This window comes from Pelobates fuscus, chromosome 9, assembly GCF_036172605.1.
Source record: "Pelobates fuscus isolate aPelFus1 chromosome 9, aPelFus1.pri, whole genome shotgun sequence".
Classification (NCBI taxonomy): Eukaryota; Metazoa; Chordata; class Amphibia; order Anura; family Pelobatidae; genus Pelobates; species Pelobates fuscus.
Window position 1 is genome coordinate 156,213,461 of NC_086325.1, and position 26,878 is coordinate 156,240,338.

Here is a 26,878-nt window from a genome sequence, read left to right on the forward strand (position 1 = left end):
TCAGTCTGGTAGGATGGCTGAGGGTAGTGGGCAGGCTAGGGAGGGGAGGGCTGAGAGTGGTGGAGAAGCATGGAGGGGAGGGCTGAGAGTGGTGGGCAGGCATGGAGGGGTGGGCTGAGAGTGGTGGGAAGGCATGGAGGGGAGGGCTGAGAGTGGTGGGGAGGCATGGAGGGGAGGGCTGAGAGTGGTGGGGAAGCATGATGGGGAGGGCTGAGAGTGGTGGGCAGGCATGGAGGGGAGGGCTGAGAGTGGTGGGGAGTGGAGTGGGAGGGGCAGTGGATGACTCGGTTAATTAGAGAAGACGTCAATAATTCGCGGGAAAAAGAGAACATGAACATGGCGAGAGAGCTCCAGCCTGCTGTGTCAGACTGACTGACAGCCTCACCTTCCCTGACTGACATCCTCATCATCCATTACTACAGGAGTATCACACTGACTGACAGCCTCACCATCCCTGACTGACAGCCTCATCATCCCTGACTGACAGCATCATCATCCCTGACTGACAGCCTCATCATCCCTGACTGACAGCCTCATCATCCATTACTACAGGAGTATCACACTGACTGACAGCCTCACCATCCCTGACTGACAGCCTCATCATCCCTGACTGACAGCCTCATCATCCATTACTACAGGAGGATCACACTGACTGACAGCCTTACCATCCCTGACTGACAGCCTCATCATCCATTACTACAGGAGGATCACACTGACTGACATCCTCATCATCCATTACTACAGGAGGATCACATTGACTGACAGCCTCACCAACCCTGACTGACAGCCTCACCATCCCTGACTGACAGCCTCACCATCCCTGACTGGATTAATATTTTCTATTACTATTATTGCTGTCAGAAGGCGCGAACTGGCTGCCCTGAGCAAGGTAAGAGCCGGACAGCAAGGGGTTAACATCCCCAGGGGCCCCACAGTGTGAGTGCACTCAGTGACATGGGGTGTGTACAGTGAGGGAGCACTCAGTGACAGGGGGTGTGTACAGTGTGAGTGCACTCAGTGACAGGGGGTGTGTACAGTGAGGGAGCACTCAGTGACAGTGGGTGTGTACAGTGTGAGTGCACTCAGTGACAGGGGATGGGTACAGTGTGAGTGCACTCGGTGACAGGGGGTGTGTACAGTGTGAGTGCACTCGGTGACAGGGGTGTGTACAGTGTGAGTGCACTCAGTGACGGGGTGGGTACAGTGTGAGTGCACTCAGTGACAGGGGGATGGGTACAGTGTGAGTGCACTCAGTGATAGGGGGTGGGTACTGTGTAAGTGCACTCAGTGACATCAGGTGGGTACAGTGAGGGAGCCCACAGTGACAGGGGGATGGGTACAGTGTGAGTGCACTCAGTGACGGGGTGGGTACAGTGTGAGTGCACTCAGTGACGGGGTGTGGGTACAGTGTGAGTGCACTCAGTGACAGGGGGATGTGTACAGTGTGAGTGCACTCAGTGACAGGGGATGGGTACAGTGAGGGAGCACTCAGTGACAGGGGGTGTGTACAGTGTGAGTGCACTCAGTGACAGGGGGATATGTACAGTGTGAGTGCACTCAGTGACAGGGGGATTTGTACAGTGTGAGTGCACTCAGTGACAGGGGGATGTGTACAGTGTGAGTGCACTCAGTGACAGGGGGATGTGTACAGTGTGAGTGCACTCAGTGACAGGGGATGGGTACAGTGAGGGAGCACTCAGTGACGGGGTGTGTACAGTGTGAGTGCACTCAGTGACAGGGGGATGTGTACAGTGTGAGTGCACTCTGACAGGGGGTGGGTACTGTGTAAGTGCACTCAGTGACAGCAGGTGGGTACAGTGAGGGAGCCCACAGTGACAGTGGTTGGGTACAGTGCGAGTGCACTCAGTGACAGGGGTGGGTAAAGTGAGGGAGCACTCAGTGACAGGGGGATGTGTACAGTGTGAGTGCACTCAGTGACAGGGGGATGTGTACAGTGTGAGTGCACTCAGTTACAGGGGATGTTTACAGTGTGAGTGCACTCAGTGACAGTGGGTGGGTACAGTGTGAGTGCACTCAGTGACAGTGGGTGGGTACAGTGTGAGTGCACTCAGTGACAGTGGGTGGGTACAGTGAGGGAGCACTCGTTGACAGGAGGAGGGTACAGTGAGGAAGCACACAGTGACAAGGGGGTAGTACAGTGAATGAGCACTCAGTGACAGTGGGTGCGTACTGTGTGAGTCCCCTCATTGACAGGAGGTGGGTACAGTGAGACAGCACTCAGTGTCAGGGGGTGGGTACAGTGAGCATGCACTCAGTGACAGTGGGTGGGGACAGTGAGGAAGCACACAGTGACAAGGGGGTAGTAGTAGTACAGTGAATGAGCACTCAGTGACAGTGGGTGGGTACTGTGTGAGTCCCCTCATTGACAGGAGGTGGGTACAGTGTGACATGGGGTGGGTACAGTGAGAAAGCACTCAGTGTCAGGGGGTGGGTACAGTGAGCATGCACTCAGTGACAGTGGGTGGAAACAGTGAGGGAGCACTCGTTGATGGGGTGAGTACAGTATAAGTGACAGCGGTTTGGTACAGTGTGAGTGCACTCAGTGACAGGGGATGGGTACAGTGAGGGAGCACTCAGTGACAGGGGGTGGGTACAGTGAGGGAGCACTCAGTGACAGGGGGTGGGTACAGTGAGCATGGGGGTGGGTACAGTGAGCATGCACTCAGTGACAGGGGGTGGGTACAGTGAGCATGCACTCAGTGACAGGGGGTGGGTACAGTGAGCATGCACTCAGTGACAGGGGTGTGTACAGTGAGCATGCACTCAGTGACAGGGGGTGGGTACAGTGAGCATGCACTCAGTGTCAGGGGGTGGGTACAGTGAGCATGCACTCAGTGACAGGGGGTGGGTGCTTGGTTTGTACACCCGCCTTCAAGTAGTGGGTATAATGTGAGTGCACTTACTGACGTTTTGGGCACAGGATGTGTTAAGTGTGAACGGGTAGGTACCATGTGAGTGTGTTCAATGACATGAGGTGAATATGGTGTGAGTGCAGTCTGTGACATGTAGTTGGTATAGTGCAAGTGCAATCAGTGACAACAGGGGAGTACACTCATTGTAAGGTAAGTATGGTGTGATGTTACCCAGTGACATGACGTTGGCACAGTGCGAGTGCACTCATTGTAAGGTGAGTATGGTATGATGGTACCCAGTGACATGAAGTTGGCACAATGAGTGCACTCATTGTGCCCAGAGACCCTACTCCTTTGTGGCATAGAATATCAGGGCCCTCAACCCCTCTGTTCCTGTGTGTCCAACTTGTCTGGTTACAACTACATGTCTGTTCGTCCACCCATTGTAAAGCGCTGCGGAATTTGACGGCGCTCTATAAATATCATAATAATAAAAATAATAATACTTTATCTGATTGCACTCTATTATATACATTCCAATCTGTAACCTTTCTGATGTCAGTAAATGATTTATTCTCCTTACAATGTATCTGCTGATGATTCTATTGGTACCCAAACCTGCTTTATTCCTAGCCCTGTTACAGTGATTGTTAGCCTGGGGAAAGTGGACTACAAGCCAGTTTTTAATGTTGATTTGTGAGTTTTTTTCTTATGACTGATCACTGCCTCCTCTAAAAGATGTTTGAGGTTTTTTGAAAGAGCCAATCAGTGGTCGGCAGAGGACGATGCAGTTATGTTAACTCTTGACTGCCTGATGGACCTGTTGGGACACCTACTGTAACGGATTAGGGGAGGTGCTGCAGGGATACAAATAGGAGTCTAACTGTAACTTCAGTTTCTAGTGTACAGTAGTTGGGCAACCACAGGGTGGGGGCACATTACAGGAAATGTCATTACAGGCATTGCTACGCTCATGTGCAATGAGGAGTGCTGGTACACAGATCTTTTCCATGGCCCCCCTTAACCAAGGGGTGTCCAGAATAGCATTTTTAATATGCAAAATTTTGAAGACATGCATGACAGTACTTGGGTTGGTGGAAGCATGGGTATTTAGAGAGGGGGCGGAGGGGGGAGGTTTGCAGATCTCTCCACAGTCCTCTTCTGTTTTCTATCTAGTGACCTTTTATTATATAGCACAGCCTGCTTTACATTTACTCTTTTATTTGCAGACGAAAAGTCACTAAGAGGTTCCTTTTCATATGGGCAATGTTAGTCTAGCTACATTCTTATTTATTTAACTTATAAAAGCGTGTGCATGACATTGCATCAATAAAGCCTTTATGTGTGCAATCAGAGCTACTGTAACTAAGAGACTGTTTCCCCTAATAAGATGCCCTTCAGCACTGAGACAGTTAACATTGGACTTTAAGTTAACCGGTACAGCTTTGTAAAATGCTAAATGCTTTTGGAGATCAATTATTGCAACACCTTCACGAACGGTGTGAATTGTTGGAAAGTGAACATGAATTCCAACTGAATTTCAAATTTTTTTGGCAAGTGCGATGTGTCTTAGCTGTGTTTAAAAGCAGGTTTCAGCTGCGTTAAAAATCACAGAGTCTGTTAGTGGTTTTTATTTTCGACCTGGCATCGCCATTATTGTAGTAGATTTTACCAATATTGTGTTTTAAAATGTAGCTATAGTTTGATTGAGTTAAAACCTGCAGCCTTTGAAAGAGTCAAATAATCAACCAGCCTTTTGGTTAGTCTGAAGGTGATTCATTTTATTCTGTTAGTAAGGCTTGACTCATCAGATGGATTGATCCCTTTAAAAGTACTTTACAAACATTTATCTTTCGAGACGTGAAAGATTTATTGATGGCTAAAATGATAGTTGTTTTTTGTGGGAAGGTGATCGTTTTGGTTTGTTCTTGGAAGCTAGTGGCTTTATTTACTATACAACAAATTGTAGTGAATTGGAAAAATACACTCTCCAACTCTCTCTTTACAAACAGCTTGTTTATTGAAGCCTACACTTTTGGGATGCAGGATTCCTTGGCAGCAATGGGCCTGGGGAGAAGGACAAATTATAAGTGTCCAAAAGATCTCTGTGTGGCTGATCTTGGTCATGCTCATGTAAGATGCGGGTTTGATTGATGAAGGGTGCTCGAGTACTGGGAAATTATATATCCCTGTATCAGCCATTAGTACTGACCCAGCATGACGAAGCCTTCAAAGAGATCTGTGCAAGTCTAAGAGACGCAGAGTTTCTTTCCCACCACTAGATCGCCATCAATGAAAACCAGCGTTTATAATGAAAGTCATAAGCAATGTCTCATCTAACACTGTGGTCACTGCAAGCGCCACATTACAGGTACTTATCATAGTGTGACAGTCTGGACAATTCCAGGTATTGCCATCCATTGGGAAATACCCAGTGGGTAATTGCAAGCCTAGAGAATATCAAAATTGTGGCCACCAGCCCATGCGCAAACCCTCAGTGCTGAGTGAGTAAAAGCCTGACATAATTCCTGCCTGCGGCCTTTCTTCTACCAACAGACTTACCTTCACAGCTGCCACTTCTATTATTCAAAACAATGAATGCCACTTGAGGGCAAGGGCCCACCATAGCAGACCTCCCCTGCTTATCATCACAGAGGTGTGAGAACTATTTCTCATGATGCTTAGCCAGCCTTCTGCTCACAATTTCTTCAGTACGAAAGAAGTGCCTTAGAAAATGCATTAGCCACACTTAAATCTAAAAATGTAAAACAAAAAAAACACGTCAAGCAACATAACCACTACAGCCCACTGTAATGGTTTTGTGCCAGGAGTTACCGGTTACTCGATCAGAGTAAGTTATCAAACTGTTTTAAAAATTGTTTGACAATAGGCCCTGAACCAGGCGCAGGGGCAGCGCTCATTGTCTGAGAGCACTCAATGGTCACTTTCAGCCAATGAGCTTGCGCAGTACAGCAGGGATTAGTAGAGCTAAGGGGATCGCCTCGCATGCCTGGTAGACTCCAAGAAAGTTATCAAACCATTCTTTAATGATTATGGCTGAGGCATTCTTTGCACCATAACCACTACAGTGAGCTGCTGTGGTTACGGTGCTTGGAGTACTTTTTTAATAATGACTTGGGATGCACCTCTCCTGCAAAACATTACCACTTTACCTATTACCTATGTCTTTTATATGTACTTCCCATGCGAAGAGAGTCACTGCTTCACTTCACAGTTTTCCATTAATAATATATACAAGTTAAGTTATCTATATTGACGCTGCTCGTTCACACAAATCATCTCACCTTAGGCCTGCCCAGAACTGGAACCCACATTGGACAACTACACACAATATCCATGACAGTTGCCCAAATGTCAGAAGGCATAGGGGATTCTGTGAGTTTTAAGATAACATTTGTCAATAACTGCATTATACCAGACACAGCTTCAGACCACTTTTACCTTTGCAGAATTTGTACCCAAATTACTACGGGTGATCACTGCCCGTGATGTCCTGCCAACCTGGCAGGTATTAATTTTAGTGGTCATCAGATTTCCTGCCAACGGTTGTGTTCTGTTTGTTTAACCCCTTAAGGACACATGACGTGTGTGACATGTCATGATTCCCTTTTATTTCAGAAGTTTGGTCCTTAAGGGGTTAAGGTCAAATGTTCTCAAAGACAATTTCTCTGTGCTCATTTTTTCACAGTACTTTTCTGAGAAAAAGCCCCTCCGTGACTCATTTGTTAGCACAGGTGAGGCTGACATTTCCTGATTGAACCCACCTGTTCACATACCAGGAAGCCTTGTAAACCTGATTGTAGTAGGAAGTCCTGAGAACCACTTTGGTCTGACATCTTTTACCTGCATGCAAACATCAATGATTGTGAAGTAGAGTTAATTATTCGTGGCCATTCCCTACAGACTGAATATCAGTAGTTTTATGTGATTTTTCAAATTTAAACCACACTAGTCAGTTTTGAAAAAAATCACCAAGTCAGCTTTGTTTTTCATTTTAGCAATATTGGCCTAAAATATGAAATTCTCTTGGAGAAAATGGGAATGAATGAAATTTTGCTTGCACCTGTAAATGGGAGCCACGTGAGCTTCATTCACTTTTTTCCCCAAAGAAGAAACACTCTGTGTTGCACATGCGCACAGCACCTGCACATCTCTCAGAGAATCCTATGAGAGAGACATAAATTTCCCATAATCCCTTGTTGCTGTAGTGTCTCATTTTAATGACCTAATAGAAAGGAACTCAGAGGTTTTCTGGCAAGGTGCTGTCTGTACAAAAAAAAAAAAACCTCTGCTTTCAAGTTGAATACAAATATTTTATAATCATTACACATTAATATGCTTTTAAGAGGTTTGTCGTCTTAATTAAATAGTCATCATTATATGGATTTGCTCTTTTGATGAACTCCAGACTCATAAGGAACACTTTTAACTCTTCCACACCCTTAAAGGAGTCTTCTAAGCATGGGGAACGGTTAATGCTGCTAATGTACATGTTCATAACCACACTGGCTGGGTGAATTAACTGAGAAGTTGGACCACAGCCTGCTCTTGTGGAGGGAGGCGCTTGTTTTGAGGTTTTTCACTTTGCTTTAGAGAGGAAATGTAAATGACACAGTTAGCATAGGATTTCCGGGCCGGAATATCTCTTTTTAAATTATTTTTTTGTTTTTTCTTATTTTGTAATAGTGCCTGATTAATCCACTTTCTTATATTGGGGAGGTTGCTCTGCAAATTTAGAGACAGATGTTGATGCGGTTTGGTCTCAGGGGTCATGGGAACTATATTTTTATATACTGTGTGGCCCATACGTCCCTACCCATCCAGCACACAGATACACTGGATACATAAGATACATGGATGGGTAGGGACTTATGGGCCACCATGTAGAAGTCAGTGGTGAAGCCAGAATGAAAATATATTAATCTAAATAGTTTACATAGAATCCAAATAAGACCAGTAATAGCTCAAACTTTTTTGTTTGGATTCACATATAATTAATTATTATTATTATTATTTTTTTTTTTTTTTTTTTTATTCAGATACCCTAGGGCAGGAATGGCCAAATGCTGTATGTCCTACTGCTTCAGAACTACAGCTAAGCATCAAGGGATCAGCTGACAATACACATTTGACCACCTCATCCTGAGAGTGAATTGCATTGCTAACCAGCAATTGGCCTTCCATCTCTTGACTGCAAGTCCCATTATTCCCAGCCCGGCCACAATAACGCCATTCTATATTCTTATTTTATTACTTTTTTATAAAATAACCATGATCTAGCAAATGGTCCTTACTAGGGGAGCACCATTTCCTGAAAAGCACAGCTCAAGCACTTCCACCCTACACCTGTCATTAACACATACAGAGCCTTCTCTGCCTCCCTCCTTCACTGCAAATCAGTCTTAGCAGCAGACAGATAAAACTTTCTTTTTAATTGCAGTGCGTCTGCTAAGCGATGTGATTCATTTTCGCTGACTCAGGGCGAGGAAGACAAAATCCTATTTACAGCACACAGTACAATATTCTGTCCGGCAATGGCATGGACAGATTGCTGTTAAAATTTTACAAAAAAAAAGTAAAATGCAAAAGATGAGACTTGGACATACGAAGTGTGTTTCTGTTTCAAATATTGACTTTCTGGTTTGGTGATGTCACAAGCTGAAAATGAATTTTATCTTAATTACCTTTAGTGCAGGGGAATTCTTTTTGAAGCATCAGGCGAAAAGTGCACCTTTTTCGTGGTCAAAATCCTAGGAACCTGAGCTGCATGTGAAGATACACTTTTTAAATACGTCTTCATTAAATGTAATTTCTAAAGAGTGAGTGTCATAGTGGCCCTCTTATAGTGCAACATTTAAAAGGGAATCATGATTTTTCTGGAAATCACATCATTAAAAAAAAAAAAACATTGAAAATTACATATAACTTGTGTTAATCTTTTTTCATGTGATATTCTGTTTTCCTTCAAATGCGTGTTCAAATCAGGACTGTTATTTCTCTCTCTATTTTCCACTTATGATATAATGCTGTAAATGTCAATATATTGTATGGGGAGTATGAGTTCACATCTATAAAGTTACAAATTATTGGTGCTAAGTAAATAGCTTTTGAGCTTCCTTGCCTACAAGATAACTGATATCACCAAATACTTTTTGTCAAACAGATCTGAGTCCTGTAATGTTCTCTCTTACTTCTGTAGGAGACATGACGTTCGTTTGCTAATAATTCTGTGTTACATTATTATATTATTTTGCTGTTGCTTGGAAAGGACATGAAGATGTTTGCCGTTGTCACAGTAGTTCCAATTTTATTGCATTAGCTGAGATTTCTGCGTTGTTTACAGTGGTCCTTAAGAGGTGATGGAAGAAACCAACTTGGACCCTGCGCTCAGAGATGTTTGTGTTACCTGCAGTCACCGGCAACAAGCTGTCCCAGAGTCCTCGATGAAGAATGGGCACGGGTGTACGGAGTTGATGGCCAGTCAGGCTGAAGGACAATATGTGCTGTGTCGATGGACAGATGGATTGTATTACCTTGGGAAGATAAAACGAGTAACTATTTCAAACCTTACTATATCTATACAGATCACCTCAAATGAGGAATTTAGGTTCATAGTCCTGGGAAGAGAATTTTGATGGGTCAGTTATTTAGTTTCTTCCACGTGATTGATAAGTGCCAATGGGCAGGACATGGATGCTGGTTTTAGGCATCTTCACCTGGGTTCTGGGGGATGGGAAATTTAAAGGGAGTTAATGAACTCATTCTGGGCAGTCCAGACCCTTTTTGCATAGATCAACGACTACGTTCATAAAGACAAAAATCTCCAGATAAAGTGCACCAAAAAATTCCCGGTTAGGTTACTAGGTCATTAACAGCCCGTGTGTTTGGTTTAAAAAAAACAAAAAACAAAAAATTCTATTCAGGAGTTAACATAATGAATTTCTGCAATGTTATTAGTCACTAAATGGCAATTGCTGTAAATTACTAGGAACATTCCCTGACATAATACATTTTAATTTATTGCAGGTCAGCAGCTCTAAGCAGAGTTGTCTTGTCACATTTGAAGATAATTCAAAATACTGGGTCCTCTGGAAAGACATTCAGCATGGTAAGTATATAACGGGGAAATCACTGGCCTTGTCTTCATGCTTGTCACGATCATTAGCGATTACCGACTGTTTCCATTGTGCAAAACGTGACAATTAAAGACTGATGAAAATGTGAACATATCACATAGAATAATAGGAGAGACAAACTATTAATTAACACCTTGTTTCCATGCTAGATAAAAAAAATTATCACCTCATACAAACTACATAAAAAATACTTATGTAAATGTGAAAAAAAAAGAAAGACACATTAATGACTGCAAACTCCCAGTATATCATTTATAAGCGGGTACCTTTAAACACTACAGCCCATCTATAAGCATGGCTATTTGTTTTTCGCTAAATACATATGACGTTGGTAAATCAGATGTATAACAATAACAAGGGATGCTTTCTCAGATAATTGGAGTGAACCTTGATATAGTGTCCTGGCGAATGTGCCGTGGCAATGACTATGAAAACGCACTTTTTTCTTGACATATATCCAATTTTTAAAACCGTACGGGCAAAGTAGTGGTCGGTATCGTTGGATGCAGACGTGAGAAGCTTGAAGACGTTAAATGCAACCATGGAAACTTGTCGTTATTGTTTTGCACCAAATCTCTCCCAGCTGTTTGGTGTTAAGTGTTTAACGACTGCTTTGTAACAAAAATTAAAACTACCGCTTTCTGTAGGAACAACTAAACTGAATCAGAAACATACATCCAGCCAGTCAAGATAAAATCACTGTAGTGACGTGACCATGTCGTTTTAAGAATGAGCCACAGCTGCATGTAATTCATAATACAACACATTTATGTCTAAAGTGAGAGAGCTCCGCTCTTAATTGATGCCTTCTTGACCCTAATGCATTTTATCACAGAGTGTGGAAATACCCTAATAACTTAGAGGACCAGACTGAACTTGTATATGCCAAAACTCCTTCAGTTTTATCAACCGCATCTATAGTTCACTTTCATTAGTTACTAGCTCCTGGAATGCTACTGTCCAGTTTCAAACAGTGTGTTTTCTGTGTTCTTTCAAGTCAACAGTAGTGACAAGAATAAGCAATTTTGTTGGAACATGCAGATCTGTGGGGCCTATATGCTGGGTAACTTGATTCCTGGAGGGATGTTTTTTTTTCCCCCCCTTCTCACAAATGTATTAGCAGATTGTTGGATATCACTTAACAAGTTCTTTTCGAGTGATCAGATTAGGGGTGTGTTTAGACAGGCAGAGAAGACTGTTCCTGTTTATGTCATTCAGTAAAACCTCTGAGTCTAATCTATTCACCACAAACGCTCTGGTGTCAAGTTGTACTCCCGGTGACGCAATGACTGGAGAAAGCCAAATGGTAACAGGCTACTGGAACAGACTATCCAGATGTTGAATCCCGACAAGAAATCAAACCAGAAATGTAAATGAGAATTTGCTGCTTATTAAGTTTTTCAAATAGTTGGGAAATTTAAAACATTAATAACAACTCCATATGATGTATCCACTCAAGTACTGTACCTACCTACGCCTACAATGCAAAGAGGCCCTCTGTCCCCCACATTCACTGATATTGTTCTTTATTGGTTTTTGTTGGTTTTTATTTTATTTTTTACGCAACATAGCTATTAGTATAACAAGAAAAAGTCTCAAGCTAGCTTGTCTTAACAGTAATGCCTTATGTATGAAGATACCATGAAGACTAGTGTTCCAAACAAGCTTCCCCAATAAACCCTCAAACAAATCTCCCACCACCATTCGCTCACAATGCCAGTAGGTTAATATTCATTCCTGGAAAGGCAAACATGTCCAATCCAGGGTGCCACATATTTAAAACAAGCGCAGAAGTTTTGTTTATGCCAGCTGTAAGTTTCTCCACTTGGAGAACATGCCAAATTTAGTATCTGCTTCGGACAGAGGCACTGTTTTCTAACGTTTTGCAAAGCACATCCATAATACAGGACATACTTGGAGAATAAACTTGTGGATGTCACTAGTCAGACACCTTGAGTGTATTCTCGATTTTTAAGAAAACAACCCAAGGTTCGGGGTCAACTGCACTTGTAAACATTGTGATAGTTTTTAAATTAAACCTCCCATGGGGGTATAACTAATGGATAGGATGTAAGTCACCACCCCTTAGTGGTAGATGTCATAGGAGGATGCTTTGCTTCCTTCTCCACATATTCACATATTTGTACAGTGTACGAACACTCCTACCTTCCCTGCTGGGTATTTTTGCAGTGAAGGAGCCTGAGTTGTTACTGTGCTCAACGGTCTGACAGGGCAACTCCCAAAACTGAATGGAGCGTCCGTAAGTTGGTAGGTGGCATTTCTGTTGATCCAGTGAGATGAATGGAATTGGCGTCAGAGTGCGTATTTACACATTGGATATTCCTCTTCTGGCCACCAGTTTAAGGAATGTGCCCAGCTCCAATGAAAATAATGGGAGCATGCTGACTGGCTCAGCCATTTCCTGATCTGACCTGAGCCCACTGTAGATGCTATGAAGTATGTGGATTTTGTAGCATAGGCAGAATACTCAATATGAATTGTTTTATATAATTGATGACAATGCAGGGGTCACCTCTAGACTGCAGTATCCGTTAATGGCTGCTTTAAGACCGTAAAGCAGGGAGTATCAGTGTCAGAATTTGGTGAGTGTCTGGAGGTTTAAAGGGACCCTATAGTCACCAAACCAACTACAGCTTAATGTAGTTGCTCTGGTTTCTATAGTCAGTCCCTGCAGGCTTTTTGCTGTAAACGCTGCCTTTTCAGAGAAAAAAACATTTCTTTACATTTCTCCCTAGGACACCTCTCGTTGCCACTTCTAAGAGGGCCACTAGAGGTGTTTCCTGGGTCAGTGCTAAATGATGGTTCTAACACGATAGGGTCAGAAATACACGTTTGTCTTCGTGATTCTATAGTCTTCCTTTAAAGAACTAAACGAAATCATGATGAATGTGTGTTGGTTTATTTATGTCAGAGAAGGTGAAAGCCTTCCAGAGAAAGCATGGAGAGACAGAGCATGGACCTGATAAGTAATGAGGAAGAGTCGTAATGTGTTCCCTTGTGTGATGCTTGAGAAGTGCTTCCCTGCTGTATGTTTTCCTTAATTCCTTAATCATGAAGGAACTTATGGTAACTGTACCTGATCCCTTCCCCCCAGCAGTGTGTGAATGCTGTATACTACAAGGCGGCTTCTTTCTTTAACATGAAGAAGTGATATGTGTCCAAGAAGACATGGTGAATATGGCCACACTATAGCAGACATGTATCAGACTATCCCAGCTTTCCCATTATTTCCCACAGATGGTGAGCATATATTATAGGGATGTACTCCACCACTCAGGAGCTGTTCCACATGACTGGATGCTCCAGTTCTATCACAGAAAGCTGTTAAAGAGCCTGTCGGAGGTGCACATCACATGAGCCCGCTCCACAGACTCACAACATACAAGTACTTGTACTAACAGAAGAAAGCAGACAATTTCTTCTTCCAATATCTGTGGCTGATGTCTGCAGTTATAATACACTGTGTGCCGGGAGACAGGGGATCTCCTTGCACCACAACTTAAGGAAAGCGCAGCACTTTACAGATCTTGGGTCATGTTGCCTACAATAACTGGAATGTTAAAAACTTCCTATCCCTGCCCCCTGTTAGTTTTCTGTTCTTCAATGTTGGGAAACAAGGGGCTTAGCATGAAATTAGGAATTCTGTTCTTTTAAAGGTGGTTCGTGAAATCGCACTGAAGGAATTCTATGGTTTAAGGCTGAATGAAGCTTGTAAGAGCTTGGTATTGAGAGGCTACTAAAGGACCCTTGTTGTTTAAGAGCTTTGTTTCTGAGCCAGCAGACAGTCAGTGAAGGCATTTGTGTTATTTTGAGGTTTCTGAAGGAAGTCAATGTAGAGACTGTTCCAAACTCATTTATATCTGTCTGCCATTTATCACCCAGTAAATCACCCCGCCTTGTCTCAGTGTCTCTGTCCAGGAAAGATGAAAGGTTGTTATGGAAGCTTTTAAAGGAATATTATACCCTTTCAGTCACGCTTTGCGTTGCATTATATTGATACAAACAGTTGAACCCCCGGATTCATAGCCAGGTATGTAGAATCCTACAAATGTTCTTGTTATCCAGCTCCTGGAAACCAACAAGCTGGCTCCTAAATATTTATGCAGATTTTTGAAGCCCTGTGGTATAGGAATGGCAATGGGGGCATCTGAAAGGTTGCTGCCAGGACAATTTTTTAAACAATCCATTAAGAAGTTTAACCTGTTAAATACCAATGACGCCCTGTGTCAAATTTTGAGCAATATGACAACAACAAAAAATGATTTCCACATTGGCAAAAATTATCCCCTTTTATTGCTGCTAAGATGATGCTGAAACCTCACAATTCTTCTAAATTTGAATGTATTGATAAGCTTACAGTGTTATTTACCAAAGTGGAAATTCAAAGAGAATTTAAAAATTAAGGTAAAAATAGCCGAACTGGAAACACTCTTTAGATCGGCTGTTCTTTCCGTTTTACTACTCTGGCCTTACATTTGAAATTCTCTTTGAATTCTCACATTAGTAGAAAGCCCTGTTAGCCTCCAATTGCAAATTCGTTCAGCCCTTGCTGTTGTAAATGTGCTTGGAACATTAGACTATATTCCCGTAGTCAGCATTCCAAGTTTTGGAGGGGATTCCCTCTGCCTGAGTCAATTCCAGAGCATGATCCCTCAAAGTCGAGTGACCCGTAATAGCTGTGTTTATACTTTGCATTGACATCTGCATGGCTCCCTTGAAGTTTAACCCATTCATTATTTATCTTTATTTTTGGGTTCTAGAATTTAGAATGTACATTTCATTCCCAGGTCGGTAAACGCACAAATTACGCATACCGTAGTTTAGTCACAATTGATACTTGTATTGCGGATAGTAGCAAAGAAAAATAATTAAATCATATATTTATATATGACCTGAGCACAATCGTTTTCTTTGGTTTGTCAGCTGGTAAAAAAACATAAAATCAAAGGGGTTTGGTTTATGGATGTTTAAGTCTGTCCTACAATTACAAATGTGTACGTGTTGGTGAATAGGTGTCTTAGCTGTTATTCCCAAAATATGTTAAGTGATCTTGGCTCTTTTAATGTCATCAACATAGTCTATTTTTATAATTTGTCAACAGTTGATTATTGATTATTTTTTTTTAAATAAATGCACCTTTTAACATCATTTGCAGATTTCAGAATAAGTGGGAGGTAGGTAGCCCCCACATTCTCTCATAGGCACCTCAATGGCAGTTATTCCCAATGGATTTTGGAATGTTAGTGCTTTATAAATAGTAAATACTCCCTTTTATTGACCAAACCTGTTTATGTTTTACTAGTGTTCTTTCTTTCTACGTATTTATTTTTTAATATGCAATGTAAGTCAAGGGCCAGTTTGGGGGATCCATGCATTACCCTATTATTTTTATGATGTTTTATTTTCTTGTTAATCCACTAATATGTTCTTCCCACAGCTGGCATCCCTGGAGAAGAGCCAAAGTGCAACATATGTTTGGGAAATACATCCGTCCCTCTGGATGAAATTCTTATCTGCGGAAAGTGCGGTTTAGGTATGTGGTTTTATGTTTTGTCAATTTACCGCAAATATATATATATATATAGATATAGAGAGAGAGTGACCTTATAGTGTTAAAACCACTGAGGGGCCTCCATACATATAGAAATCTTACTGTATTCAAGCCTGAAGCTGTAACTCTGCATGCTGTTAGACTCAGAAAAAAACAAGCAGTCTGGTGACATCATCAGAAGTGGTAGCCTGATCCAATCACAATGCTTCCCCATAGGATTGGCTGAGACTGACAAAGAGGCAGATCAGGGGCAGAGCCAGCATGATTCAAACACAGCCCTGGCCAATCAGCATCTCCTCATAGAGATGAATTGAATCAATGAATCTCTATGAGGAAAGTTCAATGTCTGCATGCAGAGGGAGGAGATACTGAATGTTTGGATGCATTTTAGGTAGCCATGACCCAGGAAGGATCTCTAACAGCCATCTGAGGAGTGGCCAGTGAAGTTAGGCATTTTCTCTGAAAAGACAGTGTTTACAGCAAAAAGCCTGAAGGTAATGATTCTTCTCACCAGAACAAATTCAATAAGCTGTAGTTGTTCTGGTGACTTTAGTGTCCCTTTAATTTAGTGTTTAGGATGAAATATTCTGAAGAGGAGAATCATTTAATACCAAGAGCCGTGCATGTTAAGGCGATGTTCTAAGTACAATGACTACTATATCTCTTTATCATTAGACTGTGGGTACTGTGCACTGGTTTTTACAGCAAATTACACCCTTTGACAGAAAAAAAAAGGGGTTGAGCTTCTGAACTGTGAGCTGGCAGAGTGAACAGATTGGCACAGATAATGTGGAATTGGAATGTCCCCATATTTTGAGCTTGTACACACAGACTAATCAATTGGTAACAGGAAGGGACGCTGTTTGACAAACTGCTCCAATAAAGTTTACAGGAAAAGGAGGAAGAACACTCATGGAATCATAGCACCATAACCACTACAACAACTCACTGTAGTGGGTATGGTACATAGGGGCCCACTCTTAGCACTGTGGAGATAACGGAAACTAAACAAAACCTCCCTGGTTGTTTGAGTAGCAAGGAGGGAAGTGTTTCTACCCCCACTAAAAAAAAATTAACATTTCTTTTTAAATTAGCACTTTTACAAACTGTCCAGGGGCAGACTGACAACTCATGGGGCCCCTGGGCAATAGAAGATCACGGGCCCTGCTTGTACCCACCAGCTTGCAAGCTACACAAATATACATTGCGCCCCCACACTGTCCACATGTTCATTCTTGTGTTACAAATAAGAACTCTAATGGGGGAAAAGGAGCTGTAGTGGGGTTATAATTGGGGATGTAGTTGGGGATAAGGGATGTAATGGGGAACATGAGCTGTAGTGAGGTGGTAGGGGCTGTAGTAGTGATATAGGGGATGTAGTGGGGGAAGAAAGACTGTAGTGGGTATAGGGGATGCAACTGGGGGATAGAGCCTGTAGCGTTTGGGTTGGGTGGTTTGGGTTTGCTGAACGTAGGTGCTGCACACTGTGCAGCACTGAACCAGGAAGTCCTCTAGTGGCCGTCTGAGTGACTGCAACTAGAGGGATTACTAAGCAGTAATGTAAACAGTGCCTTTTCTCTGGAAAGACAGTGTTTACATTAAAAAGCCTGCAGAGACCTACTATACAGGCCAGAACAACTATATTAAGCTGTAGTTGTTCTGGTGAATATAGTGTCTATTTAAGTTTGCCTCTGATTTATTATTTCCCTGCTTTGCTATATGAATGTTTTGTTTTCTATGTGTACCATTTTTTAAAGTTGATAATCTGCATTGCGCTCAGTGGTGGAGCTAAAATAGATAGGGCCCTGGTCCAAGAATTTTTTTGATACCCCTTATCGTCGTACAACTCCCAGCAGGGGATCTACCATGTGCCCATCCTTGCAGGGTTGTACTTAGCACTGAGCAGTGTTTGTATGTTTATATGTAAGCATGTTTTTGAATGCAGTATGTGTGTAAATGTATACAAGTAAGAGAGCGCAAAAATCAATATCCAATCAAAATAACTCAAAGAAATTGTAAAAGCAGCTAAAACACATCAGAAATTTCCCAATTCCCTATAAACAATATGTGAAAATCGTGTTAGCGCTATTTATAAGAGTAAGAATACGGGGGGCACTCTACAGGTATTCTAAAGAAGAAGATATACACACAGCCGTTCTATACAGCACAATACACATAAACAGCCTTACACATAGACACACAGATAACATTACATAGTTTTAACCATCCCTCCTGCTTTCATACCTGGTGTCCAGTGGCATCTGGCTGAATGTGATGGGAGTTAGGCTCTCCTTCCTCTGGTGCTTTCTCTTGGTCTCCCCCCCCCCCCCCCCCCAACCCAGCAGCAATACATAGGGACCGGACACGCTGGATCTTTTAAACTTTTCTTTTTTCTTTTAATTGGAGTGGCCCATGCCTGAAGCGCACATCAACGTAAGTACGTGACGTGATGGTGCGCGCCTCCGTGCACTAGGCTTCATTCATCATCAGCTCTGCCGGGCCCCATCTCCGCTTCATGTAATCACTGCTTCACCGGGCTCGAGGACGGCGCGGTTATTGCGCGTCGGACTCTAGTGACCGGTGTCAATATAGTAGTGTGAAAGTGCCAGACACACAGAGCCGGCGGCAGGCTCCCTTACTCGGCCGGGCCCTCGGACCGTGTCCGAAGTGCCCGACCGCTCAGTCCGCCCCTGAAACTGTCACAAATATGACAGACTCCAGACAAATAAAGCATTTGAGCAAGATGAAGTGCTATATGTGTTTTGAGTCACAATGAAACATCAAAAAGCTCCTTAGCACAAAACTATCCAGTTTTTTTTGCTGACTAGTCCTTTTATGGGATTGTTGTCACTACACTATATTCCTGTTCCTGTCACTTTTAGTGTTTCCCCAAAACGCAGTGAAAGAGACGGAGCGTGTCTATAAACCTCTTGCATGAGGCGGATTCCAGGCACTTCAGCCAATGCAAAAGCTCTCCCACGGTGCTGTATTTATAAACACCCATCACTCCCAGTTCCGCCCCCGGCCCCTTCCTGGTTTTGTAATAAACTATTATTTTGCTCCAGCAATATTTCTCCAGTGAGGAATCAAGGCTTATATTCAGATAAAAAAACAAAACAAAAAAACCTAAAGTTAAAAATTGCTGTGTTGGCCTACATTTTGCACGGTACAATGTTAAGTAATTAAAAGAAGAAGGTTGGCAAGTCGGATTCAGGATAAATGTAGATTTAAAAAAAAAAAAAAAAAAAAAGGCTAATTCTTTTTTGTAACACTATATTAGGTTACAATGTGGTGTAGCTATTTATAGAATGCTTGTTTATGTGAATTTACTTTACACTATCACATCTGCATTCATTGTATGGATTTAGTTTAAATTTTCTTCCTTAATGAGGAAGTTACTGCATTGAGAAAGATTGAAAAACAGTCACTCGAACGCACAGTTAACAGTGCGGCTGTATACTGTAAAGTATCTGTTGCTGACGAGGTTAAATATTTAAAAAATATTAAATTGTTACTACAGTCTGCTGTTCTGGTTATGATGTTAGACGTAACCTTGCGCTGTTTCCTGGTGATGGGGCGAATCATTTAGCAGCGTTTTTTCTCTTACCTTGGTCCTGCTAGGCGCCAAGGCTTTCACGATGGTGGTTTAACCAAGTCCAGTTTTTGCAGGGTTGTAGAATCCGAATGCCAATCCTGGCACTCATTCATTGACCAAGAGTGTCAGCTGAAAGCTCCAAGCAAATAACAGAGTGTCTGTGCAAAGAAATGTATTTGCAGAATTGACATCAGCCAGCCGGGAATTCTTGAAACACTGCACATACAGACCGCGAGCCCCATGACCACTTAAAAAAACCTAAGGTGGTCATGGTGCATGGAGTAACACCTTAACCCCTTAAGGACCAAACTTCTGGAATAAAAGGGAATCATGACGTGCCACACACGTCATGTGTCCTTAAGGGGTTAAAGGAACACACTATTGATTATTTTTTTTTTCTTTTAACAGCTTAGTCAGTATTTCCCCCCAAAGATAATATACATAATTATTATAAGATAATTAAAATTATTTTTACTGGAGCAATTTGGTGTATTCAAGCTCTATTATGGGTGAGAATTTAGAGCTATTTAGGCATATATTTATATACAATTTCAATTGAGCAGCTTCCACACTTCTACAGGTGTTCCCTTCACCAGATATAAAGTATTGTAGTAAAATGTATAAGAAGTGGAGCGATATAAAGTGAATAAGCCCCTATCACCAAACAAAGATAAATTTTAATTTATACTTAGACTTTGCTGGATAGGATTCAAATTTCAAATGCAACATGCAAAAAAAGATCAACAAGAGATCATAGCACAGATCTGTATGGACTGATATAAATTCATATACGTATGTATAATATAAAAATTAACAATTTATTGTATACAATTCATAAAACAGCTAAAATGTAGCTAAATAGCAGTAAAAAACAAATTCCTGCTTACTGGAAATGATGGTGAGCATAACGGTATATGTTCCCGTTTGCTCACAGCAAGACTGTCCCACACTGGGTGATGTCTCCTGAATCACACGAGTTTGAATGGAGCTCCTGTTATTGAAGTCGGGTCGGCAGGCGAGTGTAAGCTCGTTCTCTACTTCCGTGTTCCCGGCTCGTATTTTGGCTCCGCCTCCTCTTTTGCGTGATTGCGTGTTTGTCACGTGTCTGTCTACGCGTTTCGCCGTTCTCGGACGGCTTCGTCAGGACGTGATGCGCTGGAGTCGGTCTTCACTAATGTGCATTTTTATACGAGTGATCCAATGCCTAATTGGCTTAATTTCTTTCCAGTCCGCATTTGCCTATGTATGGTGTCCCAGATAGATCAATTGGATTAGCAAGCACATCCTATTGTAAACGGAAGGCTGCTTTTCCTTCATTTATTGTGGGATCTTCATTTCTTATGTACTACACATATACATTACATGTTTAAAATAAAATATTTATACACAATCAAAAAAATTTAATTAAGTATTTATACATAATCATAAAAATCCAAAAATCCAATGTAATTGTATTTACAAATTTACACACTTTATATGAATTTATTTTTTACTGTAACGTGTTTTTCCTTTTGTTACATATCTTATAGAAAGAAAGAAAGAAAACAAAAATGTGCATGTTAATGCAATTGGATTTGTTATATATTTTGACAGATATTTTTCTCAAATATTTTTCTTTCTTATTCTTATATAATTTCCTATGTGGAAAGCGGAGGGGAAGCAGAAAATTATAATGCTGCGCTTCCAATACTGACATTTCACCATTGTGTTTTCTTTTAACTTATCGTGATCAAGTTAATATATCGTGATTTAACCCCATTTACATACATACATTTGCAAAGTAATATAGTAAAGTCCTATCAATGTGCATGTAGATAGCTACTCCCTATATTGCATATGAAGGTTAGGTATACTTCAATCTACAGTTCTCAGGAATCTAGAAAGTGGCAAATCTCAAAGTCATTGTTTAGTCCGTTGGGGATGAGGGTGTTGAGTTCAAATATCCACCTCATCTCCATTCGGCCCAAATTTTGAATAGGATTGCCTCCTCTCCAGTTTTTCTTTATCTGTTGGATTCCCATAAATTCCAAAAGGGAAGGGTCAGAATTGTGGAACTCTTCAAAATGTAGAGAAACTTGATGTTGTGGAAATTTTCTCCTGATGTTATATGCATGTTCACAGATTCTAGTTTTCAATTGCCTAGTGGTTCTGCCTATATATCTTAGGCCACAGGGACATTTTAACATGTATATTACATTTTGGGTTTGGCAGGTAATGAGTTCTCTTATCTTATGTGTCTTACTGTTTACTGTAAATTCCTTAATGCCCTGTTTGTCACTTTTTGTGTTACGGCAGGCATTACAGTTACCACATCTAAAGAAACCTTTTAATTGGTTCAAAAAATTGGGTTTGACTGTGTTTCTATCTTGGATGTTATCTGTCAAAATTCTTTTCATATTCTTGACACCTCTATGGACAATTCTAGGAGTGGAGGGTAAGAATTTTGCTAGAGTTGGGTCTTTAAGTAACCAGTGCCAATGTTCAGAAATTATTTTTCTGACTTGCTTGTTCTGGTATCCCGAGAATTGGCAGATGAATGGAACACACACTTCTTTCTTAGAGTCTTCTCTCTCTTTTTGAACCCTATAGGTTAACAGGCTATCTCTATCAACATTATCGATGTCCTCTACAGCTTTAGCCAAAATGCGGTCATCATATCCTCTTTCTCTGAAGTCAGAGATGATCCGCTGGCTTTGATCTAAAAACACTATCTGATCGGTGCAGTTTCTCTTTATTCTAGTTAGTTGGCTTTTCGGAATATTCATAAGCCACGGACTGTAGTGGCAGCTGCCTACATCTATATAGCTGTTCACATCAATAGATTTAAAGAAAGATTTCGTTTTAACTTGTCCTTCCTCTATGTATACCGTAAGGTCTAGGAAATTGACTTCCTTTGTGCTGTAGTCAAAAGATAGACTTATTCCCCATTTGTTCAGATTGATGTACTGGATGAAAGATTTCAAATGATCTTCCCCTCCTTTCCAAATGAAGAATAGGTCATCGATATATCTTTTGTAAAGCACCAAGTTCGCCTCCCAGCCACTGCCCTCTCCTAAATGGAGGGACTCCCAGCGTGTCATAAAAAGATTTGCGTAGCTGGGGGCGAACTTGGTGCCCATAGCCGTGCCGCATATCTGGAGGTAGAAGTCCTGATTGAACCAAAAGAAATTATTATGTAAAATAAAATCAATGGCGTCTACAATAAATCTAATTTGACTACTCGGGTAGGAAGACTTTTCTTCCAGAGTGCTCTTTATCGTCTGGATTCCAAGTTTATGATCAATATTAGTGTATAATGCGGCTACATCTGCTGTTACTAATAGCCAATGGTCTTCCCACTTAATATTCTGCAGTTCTTGTAAAATATTAGTAGTATCCTTTAGATATGATGGAGAGGTCTTTACCAAAGGCTGTAGCAGGTGATCTACGTATTCTGAAAGTCTACAAGATATAGAATTAATTCCCGAGATTATAGGTCTTCCTGGAGGCTTGTCTTTGTCCTTGTGTAATTTCGGGAGAAAGTAAAACACTGGTATCTTTTCAAATTTAATTTCTATATACTCTTTTTCCTTCTGATTTAGTACCTCTTCATCATATCCTCTCTCAACCAACTCCAAGAATTTCTTCTTGATTTCTTGTGTTGGATTGTGGGATAATTTTTTATATGTGGTATCATCTCCAAGTAATCTATTAGATTCCTGTAAGTAATATTCGTGATTCATAATTACCACCCCTCCCCCCTTGTCGGCAGGTTTGATTACTATATCGGTATCCTGTCTTAAGTCTCTGAGTGCTGCATGTTCTTGGGGAGTTAAATTTGATTGGAATCTTTTTTTTGAGGGTTTTAGTTTTTGTATATCTAAATTGACCATATTTTGAAAAGTGGTCATTGTTTCTGACATTTGCCATTTAGGATGGAATAAGGATCTTTCTTTTAATGAAGTGTGTGTTACTTCTTCATCCATCAACTCTCGTTGTGTATCCAAAACTATAGGTGTTTCCATATTTCTGGTATCAAAATGCTTTTTTAAACAAAGGTTTCTCGTGAATTTATTTAAATCCACAAAGAATTGGAATTTATCTAGATCTCTTGTGGGGGCGAACTTTAGGCCCTTATTTAATAGTGAAATGTGGGCTTGGTTTAATTGTTTGTTTGATAGATTAAAGATGCCCACTGGTTCTATTTGAGCTGTATTGTCTTTTATGCCTCTCTTAGTTCTTTTTCCCCCTCTACATTTTCTCCTTCTCTCCTTCTCATTCTTTTGTTGTACATAGAGGGAGGACTCGGTTCCCAATTCCTCCTGCGTTTCTCTAAAAAAGGAGTAGTGGGATTCTCATTTGTTTTTCCTAGAGGTTCAAAACGATTTCTAGTGGGCAAATTAAAGCTCTCATGTCTCTGTCCTTTATACTGACTATAGGGTTTTCTTTTCTGGGTTTCCCATTTTTGGAATCCATAGGAATCTCCCTGTTTTCTTCTAAAGTCATTTTCTCTAAAACCCCTAGAGGCATTCATTGGAGGGTTCTGGGGACTGTTGTAATTTCTATATTCTTTCTTATATGGGGATCTTAGGTTTTTGTTGAAATGGAATTTGTTATTTCCATTTCTTGTAGAGTTATTGTGTTCATTACCATTTTCATATTTTTTGGTGTAGGCTGTTTTGGTCATATAGTCTTTTTGGTCACGATAGTATTTCTTCTGTTTAACTAGTATCACATCATGTTCTAATTTGTCAATTCTTTCTCCAATTACATATGTTTTATCTATGAATTCTTTCTCGTTTTTGAGTTTTTCGCATTCTTTCTTAAGTTCTAAAATATCTCTGTCTAATTTGCGCAGGGTCAGCTGCCTGCGTTTGATGATGAAGGTCATTGTCTGGAAAGAGAGATTGTCCATTAGAGCATACCACTCATCCATAAATTCCCCATCTTCTCTATCAAACGCAGGAAGCTTCCCATATCTTAAGCCTTTTGGGACTATTTTTTCTGTGATATATTTTTCTAAGGTTGCTATTTCTAATTTAATTTTGAGTTCCTTTGTTAACAATGTTTCCAATTTGCGGCATATTAATTTTAGCCCTAATGTATCCTCTTTTATTGGTTGATTAGAAAAACTGGAGGACATATTTTTGAATTTGTCATCCATGTCTATACATCGGGCTGTTCGTTTGCTAAATACATCCATATTGGGATGTTTCTTTTATATATATTTGCTCAACAGTAAATAAGGGAGTTAATGGTTATACAGAAATAAAATTATTTTTACTGGATCATCTCTGACTTCAGAGAAAGAGGATATGATGACCGCATTTTGGCTAAAGCTGTAGAGGACATCGATAATGTTGATAGAGATAGCCTGTTAACCTATAGGGTTCAAAAAGAGAGAGAAGACTCTAAGAAAGAAGTGTGTGTTCCATTCATCTGCCAATTCTCGGGATACCAGAACAAGCAAGTCAGAAAAATAATTTCTGAACATTGGCACTGGTTACTTAAAGACCCAACTCTAGCAAAATTCTTACCCTCCACTCCTAGAATTGTCCATAGAGGTGTCAAGAATATGAAAAGAATTTTGACAGATAACATCCAAGATAGAAACACAGTCAAACCCAATTTTTTGAACCAATTAAAAGGTTTCTTTAGATGTGGTAACTGTAATGCCTGCCGTAACACAAAAAGTGACAAACAGGGCATTAAGGAATTTACAGTAAACAGTAAGACACATAAGATAAGAGAACTCATTACCTGCCAAACCCAAAATGTAATATACATGTTAAAATGTCCCTGTGGCCTAAGATATATAGGCAGAACCACTAGGCAATTGAAAACTAGAATCTGTGAACATGCATATAACATCAGGAGAAAATTTCCACAACATCAAGTTTCTCTACATTTTGAAGAGTTCCACAATTCTGACCCTTCCCTTTTGGAATTTATGGGAATCCAACAGATAAAGAAAAACTGGAGAGGAGGCAATCCTATTCAAAATTTGGGCCGAATGGAGATGAGGTGGATATTTGAACTCAACACCCTCATCCCCAACGGACTAAACAATGACTTTGAGATTTGCCACTTTCTAGATTCCTGAGAACTGTAGATTGAAGTATACCTAACCTTCATATGCAATATAGGGAGTAGCTATCTACATGCACATTGATAGGACTTTACTATATTACTTTGCAAATGTATGTATGTAAATGGGGTTAAATCACGATATATTAACTTGATCACGATAAGTTAAAAGAAAACACAATGGTGAAATGTCAGTATTGGAAGCGCAGCATTATAATTTTCTGCTTCCCCTCCGCTTTCCACATAGGAAATTATATAAGAATAAGAAAGAAAAATATTTGAGAAAAATATCTGTCAAAATATATAACAAATCCAATTGCATTAACATGCACATTTTTGTTTTCTTTCTTTCTTTCTATAAGATATGTAACAAAAGGAAAAACACGTTACAGTAAAAAAGAAATTCATATAAAGTGTGTAAATTTGTAAATACAATTACATTGGATTTTTATGATTATGTATAAATACTTAATTAAATTTTTTTGATTGTGTATAAATATTTTATTTTAAACATGTAATGTATATGTGTAGTACATAAGAAATGAAGATCCCACAATAAATGAAGGAAAAGCAGCCTTCCGTTTACAATAGGATGTGCTTGCTAATCCAATTGATCTATCTGGGACACCATACATAGGCAAATGCGGACTGGAAAGAAATTAAGCCAATTAGGCATTGGATCACTCGTATAAAAATGCACATTAGTGAAGACCGACTCCAGCGCATCACGTCCTGACGAAGCCGTCCGAGAACGGCGAAACGCGTAGACAGACACGTGACAAACACGCAATCACGCAAAAGAGGAGGCGGAGCCAAAATACGAGCCGGGAACACGGAAGTAGAGAACGAGCTTACACTCGCCTGCCGACCCGACTTCAATAACAGGAGCTCCATTCAAACTCGTGTGATTCAGGAGACATCACCCAGTGTGGGACAGTCTTGCTGTGAGCAAACGGGAACATATACCGTTATGCTCACCATCATTTCCAGTAAGCAGGAATTTGTTTTTTACTGCTATTTAGCTACATTTTAGCTGTTTTATGAATTGTATACAATAAATTGTTAATTTTTATATTATACATACGTATATGAATTTATATCAGTCCATACAGATCTGTGCTATGATCTCTTGTTGATCTTTTTTTGCATGTTGCATTTGAAATTTGAATCCTATCCAGCAAAGTCTAAGTATAAATTAAAATTTATCTTTGTTTGGTGATAGGGGCTTATTCACTTTATATCGCTCCACTTCTTATACATTTTACTATTATAAGATAATTATTTTCTGTCCCAGGAAATGCATCAATCAGATGTTTCTCATTGAGAAACCATTGTGCTGTAACCACGAGCGCACACCATCCTTCTGATATATTATCAATGCTGAGTAAGTGGCCTTTGGACTCTGTCCATCCAATCTGTCAGCATGTGCTGTGCTTGTTTATCTTCAGTGTATATGAGTATGATACATATGGGTAAATCTGATGAAAATGGTTAACACATGGTAAAAGGTAGATCCCAACTATTTTAAAAACTCAACGCCAATGATGCTTTTTCAGCTTAAAATAAGGTACCCATTTTGATGTCTTCGCTTTTGCTTGAAGTTTACAGAATTTGC

The 26,878-nt window shown here is 40.6% G+C and overlaps 1 protein-coding gene across 1 annotated transcript in view; it reads left to right on the forward strand.

The window, feature by feature from the left end:
• Positions 1-303: 303 nt before the first annotated feature.
• Positions 304-26,878, forward strand: part of PHF19 (PHD finger protein 19) — a 55,814-nt gene continuing 29,239 nt past the window's right edge. The window contains exons 1-4 of the mRNA XM_063432843.1: positions 304-889; positions 9,238-9,445; positions 9,921-10,002; positions 15,489-15,584. Coding sequence (XP_063288913.1) covers positions 9,254-9,445; positions 9,921-10,002; positions 15,489-15,584 — 370 coding nt within the window. The 5' untranslated portion in view covers positions 304-889; positions 9,238-9,253. The remainder of the gene's footprint in view (positions 890-9,237; positions 9,446-9,920; positions 10,003-15,488; positions 15,585-26,878) is intronic.